Here is a 22,530-nt window from a genome sequence, read left to right on the forward strand (position 1 = left end):
CCATCCGAGCAGTGTGTGCTTCCCAGGAGAGCAGACAAATGTCTCATGCTTTCTGTATGTTCTGTGGCCCCGCCATTCCCTCGGTCACACAGCGTAGCTCTGTACTCGGTGCACTCGCCTTTTCCTACTAATACCACGTGGCTGTCCTTGCTCTGCGGCGCTGTGTTAGCAGACAGAGGTGAAAGGCAGCGCCTGTCCTGTTTGAGTCTGACGCTCAGCGCTTGATTCAAGTTCCTGCTTCGGGAAGGATCCGGGCTCCCAGCTCCCGTTGCTCTCAGAAGGACGGGGCCGTGTCCTGGTGTGACTGGAGGGCGCTGTGCTTGGTGAGCCAACAAGCTGAGAGCGCTGCGGCAGCGCTGAGCGAGAGCGGGAGCCTGCAGAGCGCAGCGTGTGCCCGGCTGCGGGGCAGGGACAGCCGTGCTGATTTCATCGTATGTTTTCGGTGGCATATTTTTAGGCTGGCTGTATCATTCTGATTCTTACTGGCAAACTCTTCTCCAGCTGTTACAGGGGTCCTGCATTTTCTGGTACAGTTTTAATGTAGCATCTTTTTACTCTGTTGAACAGTTCTGAATGTTTCACTGTAGAGACAGTACTGCAAAGAAAGAGATCCATGGCGTAGCGTCTGTCTTTTCTTGGGCTTCCTTTACGCAGCCGGACCTTGGAGGGCAGGTCGAGGATGGGCTGCACAGAGCAGCACAGAGCTCCTGAGCCCGTTTTCTGGTGCTGTGCCTCTCGTTCACCTGGCTCAGGGTGAAGCCGACCCATGTCATCCAGCAGTTAGGCTGCTGCAGGTGCCCCGTTGCTGCCCGGTGGGGGGAGCCCGGCGTTCCCTCAGCGTTCCCTCAGTGTTCCCCACGCCGCCGTTCCCCGGCACGGGGCGGTCTCTCCAGGCCCCGCCCCGCGGGGGCTGTTGCTAGGAGACGGGGGCGGCCGCCATTTGCCGCGGGGGTGCGGAAGATGGCGGCGGGCTCTGTCCGGGGGGCGTGGCCTAGAGTGGGCGTGGTCTAACAGTGGGCGGGGTTTTCTGGGACCGGGCCACGCCCCTTGCTACGAGGCGCACGTGGACCCCGCGTCCCTCGGGTCGGCGCGTCCGTGCGCTGCGGCCGTGGGGACACGCGGACCCCGGGGTCCCGCTGGGACGCCTGGCGCCGGTTCCTCCGTGCGGTACCGCCCGCCTTTGTCCCGGCAGCGCCTCCGGCCCCGTGGAGCCCAGGCGCAGCAGTGAGGGGTTAAGCGCCGGCTGCTTCCAGCCCGCCCCGCGTGTGCCAAGTTTAAATTTAGCCCCCGCGTGAGCCCGGCGCGGGGCATCGGGTTGCCTCGGGGCTGGCAGCGCCGCGCAGCACCTGCTGCCGCCGCCCGCAAACATCCCCCAAAGCCGGGGCTGACCCCGCGGGGGCGGCCGGATGGAGCCGGCCCCACCGAGACCTCCGAAGCCCCGAACGAGGCAATTAGGCCGTTAATTAACGCCGTCCTTCGCTCGGTGCCAGCAGACCCGGAGGCGTTCAGTGCCGGTTTGGTTTCAAGGCTCGCGCTCGCCGCTGGCCGCTTGCTGTTGGGTGGGGGGATGCTATGGGGAGGTCCGCTTGGGGCCGGGCTTTTTGCTCCCGGGGTGGGGACGGGATGGGGATGGAGGAGCGGTGCGGGGCCTCGGCCCTCTGTGCTGCTAGGGGGAGCGAGCGGCACGGCCTCCGTGGGCTCCCGTCGCCTCGGGGTTTGACGCGGGCCCGTCCGTCCCGTGGGGCTGTGCTGGCACCCGGCCTGAGGGGTCACGGCGCAGCAGCGTGGGGTCACGGCGGCACCGTCCCCAGGGCAGACCCCTGAGCCCGGGGCGGCGGCGGCATTCCTGCACCTCCCGGCGCTTGGCATCGCCCCCCCGGGCTGGCGCCCGCCGACACACATGTGATTGGAGCTCCGGGCACCGCCGCGAGCGGAGCAGAAGGTCGAGCAGCGCCGGGCCCGTCCCCACCATGATCCCCCGCGGCAAGAAGGACGCGGGCCGCCCCGCCGAGCTGCTCGACGGCACGGAGGGACACGGCTCCCCCTGGGAGGAGGACGGCCGCCTGTCCGTGCTGCCCCGCGACGACCTCCCCAAGAGCGTGTCCGACTCCTCCATCTCCTCCTACCACTCGGCGCACTGCTCGGAGACCACCGACACCTTCAAGGACTGCCTGGAGTTCCTGGAAGAGGAGGATGCCGGCCGCCTCACTCCCCCGCCGCCCTACGTGCCCCCCGAGAGCCCCCCACCGCACGGCCCCGGCTCCGGCCCGCGGGAGGAGCGCGGCCGGCAGCCCCAGCTGTCCGTCACGGCTAAGAATAGCGCGGCGCCGGGCCGCGGGGGCAGGATGGGTCCCCTCCGCGGAGACCGGCCGCCCGTCGTCGCCTTCGTGGAGCGGCCGTGCGCGGCGGCACCGGCGGCGATGCTGGGCGAGGGGCGGCGGGCCCGGCGGGGCGGCAGGGCCAGCGACTCGGACGAGGCCGACAGCGAGGTGCGGGCGCTGACGGCCAGGTCCTTCCGCAGCCTGTCGGGCCACCCCGGCGCCCGGCTGGACATGTGCAGCTCGTCCAGCCTCTCCAACTCGCTGTCGGAGGACGGCGGCGGCGGGCGGCGGTGGGCGGGCTGCGGGGAGCCCCGGGGCACGGAGCTGCCCGGCGTGCCGGCCAAGGAGCTGTTCGAGTGCGTGGACGTGGAGCTGGAGAGCGGCGACGGCAAGAAAGGGTACAGCAAGAGGAGGACGGTCCCCAAGCGGCAGATCCAGCTGAAGAGGAAGGAGAGGAAGGAGACGGGGTTCTTCCCGTGGGGGGACAGCTCGGCCCCGCAGCCGCTGCCCCCCGCCAGGAAGGAGCCCCCGGGGAAGGGCAGGGCTGGCGGCGAGGACTTCAGGTTCAACTACAAGCAGTTTGTGAAGACGGCCTCCTTGGACAGCGATGCCAGCAAGACCCGGATGGCCTCCAGCCTGGTGAAGAACGTGCTGGCCAAGAAGATGCAGTACGAGCAGCTCATCAAGATGGAGCAGCAGAAGGTGCTGCGGGGCAGCTCCACCTCCTCAGGGCCGTCCTCGGCCGGCACCGACCTGCTCGGGGACGGCATGGAGGGCAAGTCCAGCTCGCTGTCCAAGTCCGATCTCAGCGCCTCGGCCGAGGACGTGAGGCTGGCGGACATGGGGCTGGGGCTGACCGGCACCCACCGGCCGGCCAAGGGCGTGGTGCTGAGCGAGGCGACGCGGGAGAACGTCTGCAGGCTGAAGAAGACCTTCAACGAGCTCAACGAGAGGATGCGGTACCAGGAGGTGGTGCAGTACCAGCACCTGCCCGCCGCTGAGCCCTGCACCGAGAGGACTCCCTACTGGCGAGCGCGCGCCCTGTTCGAAGGCCGCAGCGGGGATGGGAAGGCGCCGGGCGTCACCCCGAAGTTTGAGAAGCCGCAGAAGCCGTGGCCCAGCTTGAGGCAGCGAGCCATCCCCCCCAGCAGGCCCCAGCTCGTCCCCTTTGAACCCAAAAGCTTGATGCCTCCCGCTGTGCCGCCCCGGAACGTCTTCACCTCCCGGGCACAGGATGTGAGGTTGGGGCCGCAGAGCCGTGGGGAGGAGAAGCCACCGCCTGCGCCACGAGAGCGCCCGGGGCCTGGTACCTCCACGGCTGCCCCCGCCGAGCTGGGGAGCAAAGGCAAGGGGCTGGTGCCGCAGCCGCGGGACGTGCGCAAGCTGCTCAAGAGCAGTTACAGCCTCAGCTTCGGTGCTGCCCACGGACCCCCGGCCCCCAGCCCCAGCGGGGAAAGCACCGGGGAGCCCAAGCCACCATCCCCGCTCATCATCCACTGCACCTCGGTCCGACGCAGCGAGCCGGCACCGAGCGTCGTGCCACCGGCAGATAGGGACGTGGGGAAGGATGGTGGCCGAGAGCCTGCGCCGGCACGCACCGAGGGGACGGCAGCATCCACCAGCAGCCACCCGGTGCGGGGCTCACCTGTGCAGATCAGCAAGGTGCAGTCTGTGCGGAGAGAAGCAGCCACCACCACCGAGAGCCCCCAGCCCAGCCCGGCCACGTGCCGCCAGCGCAGTGAGATCCATGTGCCGTCACTGGGGGGGACTGGGAAGGAAACGCATGTGGAGAGCCACCTCCACGTCCTGGTCGGGCCTCGGTCCCCGCCTGTGGCTGTGGAGGCCTCCCTGGCTCGGAGCAGCGCTGTGCTGCGGACAGAGAAGACCCTTCTCCTCCCACCGCCACCACCGAGCCCCACGGAAGAAGACGAGGAGCATGGTCACGGTGTCACCCCAGGGGACAGCGCTGGAGCGGAGCAACATCGCAGCAGTGGGGACAACCTAGGGAATGTCCAGGATGTGAAATCAGTGGTGAGAAGCGAACTGAAGCCACCCACCTGTGAGCCGGGCGGCCGGCTGGCCTCGGTGGGGAAGCACAGCCCCGCAGACAGCACTGGCCCCGCTGCGTCGCTCCAAGCGAGGGAGGCTGGTGAAGGTCCCGCTGTCCCCCCTGCGCCACTCGGCAGCAGGCCACCGGAGCAGAGGGAGGCCTTGGAGCACGTAACAAAGTGGCCGGGAGCCAGCGATCCACACCTTACTGCTGTCCCGGCAGACAACTCCAACTACTTGACAATTCCTGTGAAAGGCCCCAAGCCTTCCCCGGTGCCAAAGCTGCCCTCGGTCCCCAGCCCAGGCACCACATCCTTTGGGACCCCTTTGGTCCCCCATCCAAACAGCACGTCCTTTGGGACCCCCTCAGTCCCAAACTCAGCCACCGCGCTCTTCGGGACCCCTTCAGTCCCCAATCCAGCCAGTGCACCCGTTGGGACCCCCTTGGTCCCCCGTCCAACTAGTATGCCTTTTGGGACCCCTTCGGTCCCCAATCCAGCCAGCATGTCCGCTGGGACCTCCACGGTCCCCAACCCAGCCAGTGCATCTTTTGAGACCCCTGTGGTCCCCAGCCTGACCAGCACATCCCTTGGGACCCCTTCGGTTCCTAGTGCAGCCAACTCTTCTTTTGGGACACCATTGTTCCCATACCCACTGAGTGCACCCTTTGGGACCCCTTTGGTCCCCAGTCCAGCCACTCCATCCTTTGGGACCGCTTCAGTCCCCAGGCTGCCCAACTCAACCTTTGGGATCCCTTTGGTTCCCAACCCATCCAGCACACCTTTTGCAACCCCTTCTGCCCCCAACCCAGCCAGCTCAACCTTTGTGGCCCCCTTGGTCCCCAACCCATCCAGCACACCTTTTGCGTCTCCCTCTGTCCCCATGCGGGCCAGCTCATCCTTTGGGACCCCCTTGGTCCCCAATCCAGCCACGACATCCTTTGGGACTGTTCCAGTCCCCAGACCACCCAACGCAACCTTTGGTGCCCCCTTGGTCCCCAACCCAGCCAGCACACCTTTTATGACCCCCTCTGTCCCCATGCCAGCCAGCTCATCTTTCGGGACCCCCATGGTCAACAACCCAGACCCTGCTTCCCTTGGGTACCCATCAATATCTAACGTGGCCAGGTCTTCCTTTGGGTCCCCTTTATTCCCCAGCCTGGCCAGTGCTCCTCTGGGGACTGGTGTGTCTCCCCATCCTGGTGGGGAAGCCCCATGGAGCAAACCCCTCCCTGAGCCCCCCCAGCCCTCTGATGCTCTGCCCACTGCCGTGCCACTGCCCCCAGCCCAGCCCCAACCTCACCTTGAGGATGCTCCCCGGAGGACCGAGGGCTCCTCACCGAGCAGCAAGAGCGCCCCGAGTCCCACACGGCCCTACGCTGCCCACCCGTCCGCACACCGCAAGATGCTTGTCGATCCTGACAGTGGCAAATATTACTACATGGAAGCGCCACGGCAGCCCCAGCTGAAAACGCTTTACGACCCAGAGACAGGGCAGTACGTGGAGGTGCTTATTCCACCAGTGCCCATGGCCTCACACGCTGGCTTCTACCAGGCTCCCTTCAACCCCATGCTCTATGGCACACCCTACATGCCCTATGGTAACTTCCCAGGGCTGCCAGCACCCCTGCCACCCACCGCCTCCTCCCCCGCACACCCCGACCTGCAGGGCCAGCCACCAACCTCTGAAAATCCTGGGGGCTTCCCCGGGACCTTCAGTCCTGATCCTAAGGGTGAGGGGCCGACTACAGCTGGGGGTCCTGACTGCGGGTACCTGGAGAGCCCCTACTACATCCCCACGGGGATGCGGGCCAGCCCCAGCCCCAGCCAGCCCCCGGCCCGTGCCAGCCCTGCCAGCACTGAGAAGGGACCACTGCCCCCCATGTGATCCCCAAATGCAGTGCCAGCCCGCATCGCCCCCAGCCCTGGCTGGAGGGACCCCATGGTTGTGGCTGAGCCGGTGACGGGCACTGGCTGGGCCTGACTGGCTCCTGGAAGAAAGGGGAAAAGTGGTGTTTTCAGCCCCAGGGGGTTCCTGAAGTTGTGGGAGTGCAGCCATGGACGGCAAAGGGACCGTGTGCCTGGCCCCGCTTCCCTCCATCCTGCTGCTCCCACCCCAAGGGCGATGAACAGTGGCACCGCAGCCACAGCACGGACTCCTGAAAGTAGCAATAAAAGTGCCGGGCCAGCATTAACCCTGCAAACCCATCCGTGTCCGCGTTGTCTGTAAAGGGGACTCGAGGGGCACGTTTTGAGCAGAGCCTTGGGCCCCGCAGACGGTGCTGGTGCAACGGTGGGAATGGGGGTCACAAGCCCGGGGGGGTGCGAGCCACCCCCAGGGGGGATCTGGGCACAGGCACCTCAGGGTTGAATCAAACCAGAATTCTGAATTAAACAAAAAAGCAAAACTGAGGGGCAGACGGCTGCGGTGCGTGGCAGCCGGATGCAGGTGCATTGGCCGCGCATGGGTGCCTGGGGGTGATACCGCCCGCGCCCGCCCCCATTGCTTCCAGCATCGCTCAGCAGTGCCGGGGCAGCAGCATGCGGGCCGTGCTGGTGCTGTGTGTGGCCCTGAGCCTGGCAGCGAGAACGGGGGCTGAGGATGGGTGCGGTGGCCCCGAGGCCCCATCCTTGACCCACAGCATCCCCGCGCCCCAGATGAGTGCCGAGGAGCGGCTCTCGCCCCACATGCCCGAGGCCCTGCGCTGCGACGCGTGCCACGCCATCGCCTTCCAGGTGCGAGGGGGCATCCCCACCAGCAGCCCGGCACCGCGCTGACTGCTTCTGGCTGCCGGGGGGATGGGAGGGGGTGGATGTGGGAGCAGGGTCACAGCACATGGAGAGGGGTCGTGGTGCATGGAGAGGGGTCGTGGTGCATGGAGAGGGGTCGTGGTGCATGGAGAGGGGTTGCGGCACATGGCCACGTCACGGCCACTTTTTCCTCCATTCCTGCCCCAGCTGGAGGGCTGGCTGAGCCACGCGGAGGCGAAGCAGGGCAGGAAGGCGCTGAGCGAGTCGGACTACATGGAGGTGCTGGAGCAGAGCTGCTCGCAGGACTGGGAGCTGTGAGTGGTGCGACCCTTCCCCAGAGTGCAGCGGGCGGTGGGGCCATGGGAACAGACCCCAACCCCACGTCCCCCCACAGTTACGGCGTGCAGGAGCTGAGAGGGGAGCGGCGGCTGATGGGGCCAGGGTTACCGGGACAGGAGGCGATGAGCGTGGCAATGATGGGGGGCCCGTGGCCGGGCAGGTGAGCGCCGCGGGGACACGGGGGTGACACATGGGGGGGTGGACACGGGAACATGCCATGCCCCGACGCTTCCCGCTGCCCGCAGGCTGGCCAAGATGTGCCACAGCCTCGTGGGTGAGCTCGGCGAGGAGCAGCTGTACGGAGCACACCGACGGGGCCCCACCGCGCTGCGGGAGCTGCTGTGCCACGGCGAGAAGGGGCCCTGCGCCCACCTGGGGAGGAGCAAGGCAGGGGGCTCGGCCCCCCCCAAGGTGCTGCAGAATGAGCTGTAGCCAGCGGCCTTCGCGTGCCGTCACTGCGGATGGTTAATGCTTAATGCCCGATGACCTTTGGAGCCAAGCGTGCACTGGAGCGCCGGACACACGCAGGAGGTGGCACTGCCACCACGCCGGGGACGCCGCGCTGCTGCTGCCACCAGCCCCGTCCCAGCACCGCGTCTGTTTGCACTCATGGGGACATCCCCGGTGGCACCCGTGCCCCAACCCCGCTGTTACTCTGTAACCCTCCACCTTAATGTTTGACCGAAGTGGCGCGGGCGGCGGTGCCAGCCCTAATTAAAGCAGTTAATCGCTCATCCCTCACCACCGCCGCGCTCCCCGGTTTCACAACCCGCAGAGTAAAGTCCTCCCCGGCACAATATAAGCCACCGCGCGGTGACATCCCCACACTGCCCAGGATGGGGACCCGCTCGGGAGAGCTGCCCCAGCCCCAGGTGACCGCGGCTCCGACCCCCACCCCTTCACCTGTCCCCATCGGGCAGTGGGGGCGGGGGCAGGTGGGGAGGGACACACCACCTCGGGGGTGGCAAAGGGCGGGGGGAAATCGGGGGGGTGAAGCCCAGGGGACATGCCGGGGGCGTGGTGGGACGCTGTGGTTGGGACCTGGCACCTATGGGGTGCTCCAGTTGCCCCTGGGACAGTGGGGACCCCACCACCGTACTCTTGGTCCCCCTGGGGCAGCACCCAGGGGCCCGGGGCCCTGCGGGGGTGGCCGGGTGGCGTCCCCATGTCCCCAGGAGGCCACAGCCCCGTTCCCATGGCACACCCGGCACAACACTGATCCACCCATTGCCTCTCCCCGCCGCCAGGACGCCAGCCCAGCCCTCACCCCCTCTGGCCCCCAGCGTCCCCCTGGGGCGGGCAGGGTGAGCGCTGTCCCCATCCCTGTCCCTCAGCCCCCCCGGGGCTGGCGGTGTGCCCGGCGCTCCCTCTTCAGCCGTGCCCTCCCCAGGGCCCCGCGGCGGACCCCAGCCCTCCCCCAGCCCGGCGGCAGTTCGACATGCTGTACCGGATCGAGGACGTGCCCCCCTGGTACCTCTGCATCCTGCTGGGCTTCCAGGTATGCACAGCCCCACGTCCCCAGAGCCCCCCCCGGGTTCCCGCCCTGAGCCCCCCCCCGCCGTCCCCCCAGCACTACCTGACCTGCTTCAGCGGCACCATCGCCGTGCCCTTCCTGCTGGCCGAGAGCCTGTGCGTGGGCAAGGACCAGCTGACGGTCAGCTACCTCATCGGCACCATCTTCACCTGCGTCGGCATCACCACCCTCATCCAGACCACCGTGGGCATCAGGTATAGGGCCGCTCCCCCCATCCCCGGCCCACATCCCCCCCAAGGGCTGCAGCCACCCCTCTCTCCCCGCAGGCTGCCGCTGTTCCAGGCGAGCGCGCTGGCCTTCCTGGTGCCCGCCAAGGCCATCCTGGCGCTGGAGAAGTGGCGGTGCCCACCCGAAGGTAGGCCTGGCCCGCACCGATGGCGGCACGCGCTGCCCACCTGCCCCACGCTCACCTGCGCCCTTCTCCATCCCCAGAGCAGATCTACGGCAACTGGGCGCTGCCGCTCAACACCTCCCACATCTGGCAGCCCCGCATGCGGGAGGTACGGCCCGGCCCTGCCCCGCGTGGCCCCGCCGCCGCCCCGCACCCGCTCACGTTCTGCCCCGCAGATCCAGGGGGCCATCGTGGTGTCCAGCCTGGTGGAGGTGCTCATCGGGCTGCTGGGGCTGCCCGGCGCGCTGCTCAGCTACATCGGGCCGCTCACCGTCACCCCCACCGTCTCCCTCATCGGCCTCTCCGTCTTCCAGGCCGCCGGCGAGCGGGCCGGCTCGCACTGGGGCATCGCCGCGCTGTACGGCACCGGGCCGGGCTCGTGGATGGCTTTCATGCCCTTGAGCCAAGGCCGCGGGTGGCACCGCCGATCCCTGGCGTCCTCAGAGCCCTGTGCTCTCCGCAGGTCCATCGTCCTCATCGTGCTCTTTGCGCAGTACCTGCGGAATGTCACCGTGCGCCTGCCCGGGTACCGCTGGGGCCGCGGCTTCGTCCTGCTGCGCGTGCAGATCTTCAAGATGTTTCCCGTAGGGATGGGGCCGGAGAGGTTCTGGGGAACGCTGCTGGGGGTGTCCCCGTCCCCACGCGTCCCCATCACTGCCCGCAGATCATCCTGGCCATCATGGTGACGTGGCTGTTCTGCTACGTGCTGACTCGTGCCGGCGTCTTCCCCAGCCGCCCCGAGGAGTACGGCTACAAGGCCCGGACGGACGCGCGCGGGGAGATCCTCTCGGTGGCCCCCTGGTTCCGTGTCCCCTACCCCTGTGAGTGACCCACAGCCGCACCACGGGGCCACGCACCCGCAGGGAGCGGGCACGGCGTCGCCGGGGGGCACGCCCCCCAAGGTGGTGGCACGTCCCCATGGCGGCGGTGCTCCCCTCAGGTCAGTGGGGGCTGCCCACCGTGACCTCTGCAGCCGTGCTGGGCATGTTCAGCGCCACGCTGGCCGGCATCATCGAGTCCATCGGGGATTACTACTCCTGCGCGCGGCTGTCAGGAGCGCCCGCGCCCCCGGTGCATGCCATCAACAGGTATGGCAGCGCTGCAGGGATGGGGACGGGGACATCCCTCCGCACCCCGGCAGGACCCCGCTGCCCACACCTGGCCCCTATTCTGTGCCCCTGGCTGCTTCACGCCTCCATTTCCCAGCAGTGCTGGGCCACCTCCTCCCCACTGCCGCATCCCCACACCTTGGACACATCCCCAAAGCCACCGCAGGGGACGTCACCCTCCATTCATCCCCCAGGGGCATTTTTACGGAAGGCATCTCCTGCATCATCGCGGGGCTGATGGGAACCGGCAACGGCTCCACGTCCTCCAGCCCCAACATCGGGGTGCTGGGCATCACCAAGGTACAGCCTGACCTGCGCGCTCCCTATCCCCGCGGGGTCGTGGCCGCCTCCACGCATTGCCTGTGCCCCCCCGGGCAGGTGGGGAGCAGGAGGGTGATTCAGTACGGCGCCGGGATCATGATCATCCTGGGGACCATCGGAAAGTTCACTGCACTGTTCGCCTCGCTGCCCGACCCCCTCCTCGGCGGGATGTTCTGCACGCTGTTCGGTACCCACACCGTGCAGGGAGCGGCGGGTGGCACTGGAGCTGCCCTGTCCTGCAGCACCGCAGCTCCCACAGCACTTGGCCGCATCTCTGCTTGCAGGCATGATCACGGCCGTCGGCCTCTCCAACCTGCAGTTCGTCGACATGAACTCCTCCCGCAACCTCTTCGTGCTGGGCTTCTCCATGTTCTTTGGGCTGACGCTGCCCAACTACCTGGATGCCCACCCCAAGGCCATTAACACAGGTACCAGGAGCCTCTCACACTGTTTGCCAGCAGCATCCCGGTGCGGTGGTGCTTAGGGCGAGCAGGGCAGATCTCTCAGGCCGTGCATCTTAATGTGGCTCTGCTTGCTAACCTGCAGTGGTAAGTGCACTCATAGGGCAAACGTGACTTAAGTTGGGAAGGCAGCTCCAAGATAGGACAGCTGAATAAATCTCAGAGCAGCACAGGAGCACAGGAGGGCAGCGGCACCTCTGAACGCCACGTGCCCAACGTGGGACGCAGCACACGCAATGAGCCCCATGCTTCCCATCCCAGCACTCCCTGTCCCTCCCGCAGGCATCTCCGAGCTGGACCAGATCCTGACGGTGCTGCTGACCACCGAGATGTTCGTGGGGGGCTCCCTCGCCTTCATCCTGGACAACACCATCCCAGGTACCCGCGGGGGCCAGGCACGGGGCTCAGGTGGGCATCTCGGCGCGGTGCACAGCAGCTGCCCCCGCCCGCAGGGACGCGGGAGGAGCGGGGACTGGTGCAGTGGAAGGCGGGCGCGCACGCAGACAGCACGGCCTCGGCCGACCTGAGGAGCTACGACTTCCCCTTTGGGATGAGCGCAGTGAGGAGGAGCCGCTGGCTGCGGCACGTACCCATCTGCCCGCTCTTCACCGGCTTCGCCTGGCGGGCCAGGAAGAGCCACGCGGCGGAGGACGGCACGCAGGACGGCATCGACGGGACGGCTGTGAGCACCAAGGTGTGACCGGGCGGCCGCGCAGGGGCTGAGCCGAGCGCTGGGCTCCCACCAGAGAGCACCGCCCGGGCCGCGGGCCCTCCGCTCCCAACACAGCGCTGGGGGAAGGCACTGCCTGTGGGATGGCACCGGCTTGGTTTAGCAGCATGCACCGCGCTGGGGCTGCCGTGACAGCAGCGCTCCCAGGCGCTGGCCTCAGCCCACGCTGCCTTGAGACGCGCTCAGAGCCCTGCTGCAGCTCGGCGGCTCCCACCGAAGCACCGGGAGCACCAGGGCCGGGGACTCTCGCACCGTGCCCCTGGCTTCAGCAGGGTTGCACGGCGGATGCAGCTGGTGCTGTCCGGGGTCCAGCATTCAGAGCGGTCCATTTTAAGATTACGCATTAAAAAAAATCCAAACCCGCAGCCCCCATCATTTTTGACACTGGGTTTAATGCTGACACCCAAACCTGAAGGCAGCATTGGGCTGACATGGCCCTGACACAGCCAGGCACAGGCAGCAGCCGCTCCCTCCCTCCCCACCCCACGCAGAAGAGCACAAAGAGCAAAAGAAATCTCATGGGGGAAGATAAGGACGGTTTATCATAGAATCACAGGATGACTTGGGTGGGAAGGAGCCTCGAGGATCACCAAGTCCCAGCTCCCCTGCATCAGCCAGGCCTGCCAGCCTTCAGATCAGGCATCACATGAGGTTTCCCAGGGCCCCATCCCACCTGGCCTTGAGCACCTCCAGGGATGGTGCACCCACACCTCTCTGGGCAGCCTGTGCCAGCACCTCACCCCTCTGTGAAAAACAAGTAAGCAATAAGTGAAGGGAGGAGCAAGAGGGAGATAACCAACAACAGGAAGATCCAAGTGATGCAAGTGCAATCACTTGTCTCCTCCCAGGGGTGCACCGGTGCCCAGCAGGCTCAGCAATGGAAGAACCCTCCCACCAATTTTATTGCAGAGCATGGTGCTGCGTGGTGCTCAGCACCCCTCTGTCCAGCTGTCCTGGCTGTACCCCCACCCGTGTCTTGCCCACAAGACACGTGGGCTGAGCAAGAAAAAGAGAAAGCCTTGAGGCTGTGCAAGCAACAGCCAGCCCCCGGTGTTATCAGCTCTGCTTCAGTCACAAACCCAAACACTGCACCCTTGGGACTGCTGCAGAGAAAGATAACTCCGTCCCAGACAGGTGCAGCACAGACACAAAACAATTCAAAGCCAGCAGTCCCTAAAAGCAAGGGGCTGACTACTTCGTTTCACTGCACTGATTTTAGCACAGGACAGACACAGAGCCAGAGATCACCCCTAACTCCTCATTTGGGGCTGAGCTCCTGGCTGGCAGCAGAGCCCTTCAGCACCTTCCCACCGACACCTCCGTGCCAGCCCCCAGCAGACACCGCCACCGAGTCCACTTCTGCAATAAACCTCTCCATGTTATGGAGTTGCCTGGGATAAGAACAAAGCACAAGAGCAAATCACAGCAAGCCTGGGTGTTTCGCAAGCTGGCTCCAGCTGAAGCATTCAGCTACCAATCACCCAGAGTTGGGTGCACCTGGGCTGAGAGCTCCCAGAGGGAGCTCAGGGACGAGGGCAGCAAGCAAACCAGCTTCCAGCCCTGCAGGGGCTCGCTGGTGGAACCCCGGCTTCAGCTCCAGTAAGCTGTAGCACGGTGCTCTGCTATTTCCCAACCCCATCTTTGGGGACTTGAGCTTAAACCGTATCCAAAAACAGCAGAAACACCAGAAGAGTTTTGCTACGTCTAGGAAGGTCAGCAGATCTGGGAAGGCCTGGGATAGGAAAAGGCAGCTGTTGGCAGGGAGGCCATGAGCTGCGATGGATGCTTTGCAGAGCAGCAGTCAGCACATGTGAACGCCTTGGGAGAGCACATATGCCAGCTGGAGCAAGACTGGCAAAGCAAAGTGGTTCTGCTGTAGGTTAGGGCTGATGCAAAGGCAGTGCCTCTCTTCCTGTTCTCCAGCACTGTGATCTCTGAGGTGCTCCAATTTGATTTACCCACAGCTTAAAAGAAGAAAAAAAAAATTAACAGCAAGGTTGGGCAAAGTTCTGATATAGGAGTGGATCAAGGCCCCAGCTGCAGGCTGTCAGCGCATCACCACGCAGCCTGCCCAGCCCTGCCTGCAGCACCAGGGCTTTATGCACAGAGCAGCACTGAGAGCACCCAGCTCCAGCGGCCCAGCCAGGGCCTCCCAAAGCCCATGTCAAGCAGTGGGTTTTATATAGCGCCGTCAGCTGCTAACTGGAACTTCCTGTGCTGCCAGAACAGTGGGGCTGAACAGGGATTAGCAGCAATGAGAAAGCAGGAAAATATGCTCAGGCAAACACACAAAGCAGTCAGGCTTCATAGGAGGGGAGAAACGAGCAGCCAGAGCCCCAGCTCAGACCAGTTCGGACTATCTTGTCACAAGCAGCCTTACAGACACCGCATCTGACACGAGCCACAGAACCACAGCGGTTGGCAGGGACCTCTGGAGATGCCCCAGCCCAAGCCCTGGCACGGCAGGGTCCTGGCAGCTGCACAGGGAGGCATCCAGGCTCCGGGTATCTCCAGAGGAGACTCCACAAGCCCTCAGGGCACGGAGTCGAATGCATTTCCCTGAGGTGCACATTCACGAGACAGTCACCAAATCATTTCTACTATTATTTATTTTTTTAAATATTTTTGAAAAAATATAATTTTTTTACAATATTTTCAACTTAAACACTATTCACACTGAACACGTATGGCAGCTTAACCTACCCAAATATGAAGTTTAAGAAGCCAAAACTGTTCTAGCTTTATTAAAAGAAAAAAAAAAAAAAAAGTCGTTGTGCTGTAGACTATCGTGTAGTGATGATTAAACAAAGCAAGGGAAAAGCACCACTCAAATCACTAATGCTAGGGTTTGCTTGGTTAAATCCAGCTATAATAAAGTTGTACGCTAAAAGTTACATAGACGCCGCTATGTCCGAATCCGGGTTCTTGGAAGAAATTGTGATGAAACTCACACGTCCTGTAACATAATTAGGAAGTGAAACATTGCTAACATGATAACACACTGCGAGTACAGGGAATTCCTTCCTTCCATCACTGGGATGTTAGTTCAGTAGCTGAGATCTAGGACTCTGTGCAGGTCTGTAGAGTTCTGTTACAGCTCAGGCTGCTCAAAAGAAGCATGAATTTTCTTTTTTTTTTTAAAGGGGAAAATGTAACATTAGTAACAATACTGATAATTCAAAGGAAAGTTAGCTAATCTGCGTAACAATCAGATAACCTTGCTTTCATTTTAAAGTTAAGGCATTATCAGGTGCAAACTAGCACCAGTTAACACATCTTTAGTTAAAAACAGACCATCCAAAGCAAATTCCAAGTCCTACTTAAAAAGACAGAGTCTGCAGAAGGTTTGTAAATGTGGTACTTTGTCTCAACTTGACTGGTGCTTCCTACCTCACTGTCTCCTTTGCAGAGAGCCAGGGCCCAATATTGTTTCCATTAAACTTTTGACAGATTTACTTAGTAACAGTCTCAGCACTTTTTATTGAGCATGCAAGACTAACAAAACTTTGGCAATGCATAAGTGTAACACAGTGACAAGAAGAGAGAGCTTTTACAATTAAATCTTCTAATACTGGCTTCACAGTGTGGAAATTGTGCTACATCCACCAAAAGAGGGCCCAGTCTACTCAAATATTTAAGTACTTCACCCCAGGAACAAACTCCTTTGCGTTTGGATTCAGATTACTCTTGACCTGAGGAAGGAAAAAACAGAACTCCAGTTGAATCGTTATTTTCACCCTCTGCTTCCAAACTGAAATACAGTTCCAGGAGGGCAGCAGTAAGAACATTTAGAGCACATTCAGAGTACTGGGGTCATTGTATGGCTTCTGCACATACAGAAAGCCCCTGCACTCCCTCGAGAAGCCCACTCTGCTGGCACCTCTCCATCCTTCATGAGCCCCACCTGGACATTTCAGACAGAAGAGGGCTCAGTGAGTAATAAAACTAACTAGGCACGCACCAGAACAAGCAACTTCCATTAATGCTGAAACAGCTTCTTCTGAAGTTATGCTGAACGTGCCACAAGGCTTTTAGTTCTTTCTTATTTAAGCAAGAAGAGACTTGCTCCAGGGACTTAAGCCACTCCTGGGAATTCAACACATATGAGCACCGGATTGTTAAATGTCTGTGTCCTTCCCCCCACAGGGCAGCAGCAACTCTACAATCAGTGTTCTGCAGGTACAGGGGGCAGCCAGCACCTCCAAAATAAGCTACTGATCATTGAAAGAGGTGGCTTTTTATGTTCTTGAGTCCCAAACTGCTGCCTGCAGCTGCTTAAGCTTGGAAAAGCTAATAGGCTTGTACCTGAATTTTGCAGCAGTTGTGTGATATGACTGCCTACTTCCTGTGCTATGCACCAGCAACTCCTCATTTCGTTAGGGAAAACATATACACACTGCCCTTTCAGTTGAGCTCCATACTAAGAAGCCACGTAGCAATAGAAAAGACAATAATCAGTTTATTTAGCTGCTTCTTTCCTCCTTAGAATGTCTATAAAGAGATCTGCTATGGTACCAGTGATCCAAATCAGATCCTAGAATGATTTGTGCCTACCTAACATGTAAGTGCTGACAAATACGGAATTAAACTTGATGCAGTCCTGCCATGGCAGCTCAGTCAGAGCGCGTCACTCACTGCCTCTCTCTCGTAACGTAGTGTGCATACCCAAACCCACCTGAATTTATGCCATGGCCTAGAAAAGGCACCACGTGGTTATGAAGAAAATCACGGAACAGGTTTTATCACCTGGGGGAGCATACCTTACTGAGCTGCTGCACATTTCCCCTTCCATCACACATGGTTTAAGACTCCCTGGCCTACACATAAAGGATTTTCTATTGCCATCATCAGAAACAAAAATCAGCCGTGGATAAAGAGATGCCAAGTTTTAGAAATATGAGAAAAAGTGAGTTTACCACCAGATCCTCCAGTGATGAGCTGTCACTGATAACAAGGTCATTGAACTGGTCCTGGATTTGATCCATTGTTTGTGGGAGATCACGGGCTGGAATAAACCATTCGTGTTCCTCCTCTTCTTCCAGCATCTCTTGGAAACAGCGCTCAATAAATTCTTCTTCCCACAACTCCTCTTCAATCTATTCAACCAGAAGAAAACGCTTTATTAGTAAAGCTACTGAAAGCTTATGTCTTCCCTTTAAGTCTGTGCACCTAGCTGAGCTCCCTTCTAGCCACGCAGCAGGACTTCTGGCAGAACACCACTGGTGCTGCACGAAGGCAAGCAGCTTTTGTTCTCTGATGTCAAGAATGCTTTGTCCCAGGAGCTTACAGCTGGAAGAGAACGGCAGCCCTAGCTGTTCAGGTAGCACTTACTGTGGAGAGCTTGCTACGAGCTCAAGGAGAGGCAGAACATCGGTTCCAAGTGACAGAACCCACCAGAAGGAACCAGGGATGACACACGCAGTACTGCACACTCTGTAAGGCTCCCGGGGGAAAAAGCAACTGCCTGTCACCTGGAGCAGGGAACAAGCAGCATCCCTCCCACACCTGTATGTTCGCAGGGTGTAGTCCTCCTGAGTTCTTCATATGATGTTAGCTGTCATTGGGAATGCTGCCCTGCTGCACTAAAAGCAGGACAGATCAACTGATGCAGAACTGATATGCACAGCAAAGATTAAAGGCAAGTTTTGCTTGGTTGTTCAGTAAACAAGCTTTCGAGGGTGTTGATCCTGACAAATTTTCCACGTCCTGCATCAGAGCTCAAGAGTGGAAAGCAGGGAAATAGAAGCTGATGTGAATGACTTGCCAGAAGTAAGGGAGTGGAAAAAAAAAAAAAAAAAGAAGAGATTCAGAACACATTTAAAGTTCATTCAGTGGAAGCTTAGGCAAGTTCTCCTATTTATCCTTCACTCTGAATCAAACACGTACTCAATCCTGAAGTGGAAATGAAGTTATGTTCCTGAAGTTAGTGTCAGAGTTCAGAATTCCCACAGATGGAGGCTCCCAGTGCTTGGGAACAAACACATGCACCAGCTCGCTTAGTGCCCAGGATGCACAGCTTCTGGGGAACAGGGACTCACACCATATGCTCTAAGTGACTGTGCAGAGAATTCAAACCCCACGAGACACTGACTTACTAGTTTCCCTGCTGGTAAAGCAGCCCAGCGAGGGCAGCAGCCTCCAGATAATTGTTCCTGTGAAAGTTCTCCATCCTGTGTGTGGGCAAAAGGAAGCTGTGGGCACACAGCCACAAGCTAGCATTACAGCAAGGGTTGCCCGGCTCCAGGTTTTTGTTACACGGATGCATACCTACACGTGCTTCCAACCTAGAAGTCATAAGTGCTTAATCCCCTAATGTCTCAGTTAATATTGCTCATTTGTATTCTCCAGCTCCTCGTTCAGTTTCTCACAGAGGGATGTGCCTCCAAAGAGGAGGGCATCAGACAGCACTTCCCTGTCGTGTCCTCGTCTCCTCCCCCACCTGCCCTGCTCTCTGAAAAAACAGCGTGCACCTGAAAAGCAGTTTATTCGCTGCCCAGCTCCCAGCTCATTCCCCAGCTGCTGCCTATCCCATACACTAGTTACAGCACAGTCCCTGAGGAGAAAAAACCCACCCAACGGGAAGCGGCACGGAGACCATCCTGACATTTGCAAAAGAAGTTTTGTTGTGAGCAACCTGAATTTCAGATTAGCTGGGCGCCCTAAGGAGGGGGCTGCAGACATACTGCTTCCAAAGCTCCACTTCTGAGCCTGCAGCACATTCAGACTGTATAGGAGTACAGAGAAAGCAGCAACCTGAGTACAAAGACCAAGTAACCATTAAGAGAAGGGCAGCAGAAAGAGGTGGGCTCCTCCATGTCTCTACTGGAGAGAAAATTGTGCCCATGTGGAAGCTGATCTTAAGGCTTCCTTCCAACCAGGCTGAGAAGACCAACTGTAAGTTACTTATGTGTTAATTAAGTGTTAAGCAACCCAAGACTTAAGCATTAAGTCACCTAACAACTATGTCCACCAGGTCCTGTGTGAACAACAGCCCTGCTGGCAAGGCAGGTATGCACCTGGATGCATCCAGCTCCAACATGCAGCTGGCATGTTTGTACTTGTGGAACCAGAGCAGCTCGGCAGCCCAGTGAGACCAGTCCCTGCTAAAGTACCACGCAGTCTACCAGCTGTACTTCTTCCTCCCACCTGTAGAAGCAGGGAATTAATGGATGCTTCAGAACAGTCTGCACCTCCCCTATTTTCACCAAGATTACAGAAAGTAAGTATAAGGAAAAAAAAGTAACTGAATAAAGCACTATCAGTCTGTTGCCCAGGAGCATTCTAACAAACCCATCTGAGACTCCACCACACACAGATTCCCAGCCCTGCACCCCAGGCACCAGGCACAGCACCTCTCCCTACAGCTACAGCATGGTAAGGCAAAGCACGAGGCATTGAGAGAGGAAAATGACTTGCCTGCCTGTTAAATTCCTCTTCGTTTTCCATCCACATGTACTCCGCAAAGGGATTGTCATCTTCATGAGAATGACCATTTATAATCACATCTTCACTGATGATGCTCGGGCTAGTACTGCTGCGACTGGGATCTTTCATGGCTGCGTCTTTGATTTGAAGTCTGCAATTAAGAAACGCGGTAATTAAAGTCGTGCACATTTGCTCATCGCCCCGCCCGAGGAGGGCTGCACCTCCATGTGAAGGCACAGCTGGCTGTACCGTGCTGACGGCACCGAGATAACGAGGCACGGAACGAGGCGCTCTGCTAAGGGCCAGGGCTCAGCACACTTAGCAGAGCTCCCCATGCAGGACACCTCCCCAGCTTAAACCTCAGCATCAGCAACTGCTGAGCACCAAGGCGAAGTGATGAAACGGAGGCAGCACTGCTGGCGTGCCTGCCCACAGCTACAGCAGGACAAAACCCAAACCGAACCTGAGCCTTGCTCAGAACGAAACGGCAGCTTTACCATCAGGCTCACAAAGCATTCAGGTTCAGACCCATCTGCTGATGTCCCATGCTCCGCACCAAAACGTTTGTGCTGCAATGAGGCAATCCTATTGTTCTTCCCACACTGCGCTTAAGCAGAGATATGAACACTGGAAGGGCTGAATAGCTTGGAACTCACACTGGCAGCGCTGAGTATTCTGACAGCAGCCTGCAGCGATGACGTTTAAAAGCAGTCAGACCTCAACGTTTTTCCAGTGTTTTGGTGTATTTTCAGGGGGTGTGCTAACCAGCAGCCCGGCCCTGCCACATGTGGTCACAGCCAAGCTTCTCCTGTAACAACGGCCACCACGACCAGTGTAACCCATTTCCAGTTTGGGACCAAACAGTACGATCAATTTGCAATCAGACAGTGCAGCAGTGAGGAAAATTTATTTGTGTTTTATTCTCAAATCAACATTTTAGCTGTTTGCACGTCAAAATGACTTAGCTATAACAGATAGCTGCTTGTCCCACTATCTACCATATATACAACAGAGAAGTCTCTAATGCTGTTACAATACTGGGCCTCCTCACACAGAAATACAAAGGGAAAACATAAGCTGCTGCTGTCCCTAATATCTATGGACCTGCCACATCCCAGCGCCCAGCTGAGGAAAGCACAAAGGAAAGGACCTTGCCTACTTCACTCCACTCGCGGGTCTTAATTCGAAGGCAGACCTTCGTGCAGCAGTCAGTTCAGCTCCCGGGAAGGGCAACAAATGAGACAGAAATGGCTATTCCAGCAGCAGAACACAAGTTCCTCTTGATGTTCTTTCCAAATAAACTTGCAAGAGCTTACAGGCAGCACTCAACACAGACCCAGAGAAGGCACTGCATGTAACACCCCAGCTCGAGCCTGAAATGGCTTTAAGCAGCTTCAGCTGTTCACCAGCTCACACACCATATGGACTGGAAGAAATAGAAGACTGCAGAGTCTAAAAGGCCTACTTTTTTTTTTTTTTTAATATAATTAGCATGTATTTTCTCATGAAGCATGCACCAGGCTTCCTGCACACCACCACCAGGCACTGCAGGTGAAATAATGCCTCAGTAATGTATGGCATTTGGGCCAAACACCAGGGAGCTTCTGTACAGAGAACACTGCACCTAGAAAAGTTAATAAAGGCTGAAACAAACAGTAAAACGACGACTGTAAAAGCCTGAAAGGTAAATCTGTTGAAGCATAGGAGCTTTCCCAGTTCCTAAACACTGAGGCAGAACAAGGTCTCTGGTTTCAGAGAGGGGGAGCAGAGCAATGCTTCATGTTTGGACTGATCTTTTTCCATTATTGCTCAAGGACGACATGGTTGATCATCTTCAAGAAAGATCCAGCACTCCAACTGAACATCTGAAGTTTCTGATGATGCCCTAAATCTACTGATTTACATATATATGTGTATTTTTTCAAACAGGCACTCATGTAAGCACTTACACTGCACTAATAGCCAGTAAGCCCCAGGCCAGTGTCTTAGTCACAGCAGTCCTGGTACTTTGATTTTCTGCAACTCAGAAGAAAAGCCCTACACAGAGCTTGCTATTCCCCCACTTCAGCCAGCAACCAGCCTGTGCTCAGCTGTGAGGATGAGATCAACCTCAGCTGTTTCAGGGGCATTAGGTGCAGGGAGCTCTGAGCAGAGCCAAATGCAGCGTTAGCCCTGCAAGAAGGCACCGCCTGAGGTGGCTGCTGTAGGAAAGAGCACAGGAACCACTACGGTCTGAAGAGCAACAGATACACCTTTCATCGGGGAATGGGTGGAGAGCAAAGGATCTCAAAGCTCCATGCACTACAAGACAAATAGCATCAGTAGTGCTACAAAACAAAAAGATGGAGCATTCCACCATGGTGGTGGGTGATTCAGCCCCAGACTGTCCTGGGATGGGGCAGGCAGGAAGGTGCAGGGAACAGCGCAGGTGTTTAAGGAAAGACCTAAGGGGAAAAAAATAATGAAGCAAACTGGGAAATTGTCTCCTAACAATGGAACTTGGAGCAGAGAGCACGGCTCTGCGCAGGGAGGGCAGTGCATACCTGTGGCTGCCAATGCAGCTGTGCTCACAGCCCCGACCACCCCCAAATCGGAGCGTCCACCGAGAAGTGCTTAAGTGCCAACAACAAAGGAACGTGATTTAACACCTACTCCCGATAGGAAGGCGTAAATCCACATGGCAGGGCCCTCAGCCTCGATAACACAAAGGGAAAAAGAAATAAAGGAGGGGAAACCAAACAAAACTAGAAATAAAGGAGAAGAAGAAAAAAAAACAAAAGAAATACAGGGAGAAAACAAAAGACAGGGAGAAAACAAAGATCAGAAAGACGGAAAACAAAGGAAAAGAGGAAAAATAAAGACGTGAAGAGGAATAACAACAAAACCCAAGCGCCTCCCGCACCCCGGCCCGCGGGGGCGGTGCTCGGCTATCGGCTGCTGCCCCCAGAGCGCGGCCGGGCCGCTCGCCGCCTCGTCGGGCTCCGAGAAGCGAGCAAGAGCTGCCCTGCGCGGAGCCAACGCGGCCCGCTCGGCCCCGGGCACCCCCGTACTCGCCGCAGGGGCGGGGCCGCGGGCTTTGTTCGCCCACAGGGCCGCCCCC

The 22,530-nt window shown here is 59.1% G+C and overlaps 4 protein-coding genes across 10 annotated transcripts; 3 read left to right on the forward strand and 1 right to left on the reverse strand.

The window, feature by feature from the left end:
- Positions 1,936-6,282, forward strand: PROB1 (proline rich basic protein 1). The gene has a single exon (XM_021410697.1). The coding sequence runs from the start codon at positions 1,971-1,973 to the stop codon at positions 6,255-6,257; it is 4,287 nt and encodes a 1,428-aa protein (XP_021266372.1). The 5' UTR covers positions 1,936-1,970; the 3' UTR covers positions 6,258-6,282.
- MZB1 (marginal zone B and B1 cell specific protein) lies at positions 6,878-8,193 on the forward strand. Its single transcript, XM_021410710.1, has 4 exons — positions 6,878-7,105; positions 7,328-7,434; positions 7,515-7,619; positions 7,705-8,193. The coding sequence occupies exons 1-4, from the start codon at positions 6,911-6,913 to the stop codon at positions 7,889-7,891; spliced, it is 594 nt and encodes a 197-aa protein (XP_021266385.1). The 5' UTR covers positions 6,878-6,910; the 3' UTR covers positions 7,892-8,193.
- SLC23A1 (solute carrier family 23 member 1) lies at positions 8,208-12,371 on the forward strand. 7 transcript variants are annotated; one of them, XM_021410707.1, is made up of 15 exons: positions 8,208-8,331; positions 8,707-8,763; positions 8,850-8,957; positions 9,030-9,187; positions 9,260-9,348; positions 9,426-9,493; positions 9,561-9,742; positions 9,848-9,968; positions 10,049-10,205; positions 10,325-10,472; positions 10,688-10,793; positions 10,872-11,001; positions 11,099-11,242; positions 11,558-11,653; positions 11,728-12,370. In XM_021410707.1, the coding sequence occupies exons 1-15, from the start codon at positions 8,296-8,298 to the stop codon at positions 11,973-11,975; spliced, it is 1,848 nt and encodes a 615-aa protein (XP_021266382.1). In that variant the 5' UTR covers positions 8,208-8,295; the 3' UTR covers positions 11,976-12,370. The 7 variants fall into 7 exon arrangements, 4 of the variants coding, with proteins under 4 accessions (XP_021266382.1, XP_021266381.1, XP_021266378.1 ...); XM_021410706.1 differs by having other exon boundaries at positions 9,561-9,968; XR_002442867.1 differs by lacking the exon at positions 8,208-8,331 and having other exon boundaries at positions 8,427-8,763; positions 9,050-9,187; positions 9,431-9,493; positions 11,728-11,773.
- Positions 15,092-19,581, reverse strand: PAIP2 (poly(A) binding protein interacting protein 2; the record flags this gene model as incomplete). The annotated part of the gene is given in 3 exon segments (XM_021410711.1): positions 15,092-15,697; positions 16,922-17,101; positions 19,422-19,581. Coding segments are annotated over 3 exon segments (384 nt in total). The 3' UTR covers positions 15,092-15,631.

The sequence above is a fragment of the Numida meleagris genome, chromosome 12, assembly GCF_002078875.1.
Source record: "Numida meleagris isolate 19003 breed g44 Domestic line chromosome 12, NumMel1.0, whole genome shotgun sequence".
In the NCBI taxonomy this organism is placed as follows: Eukaryota; Metazoa; Chordata; class Aves; order Galliformes; family Numididae; genus Numida; species Numida meleagris.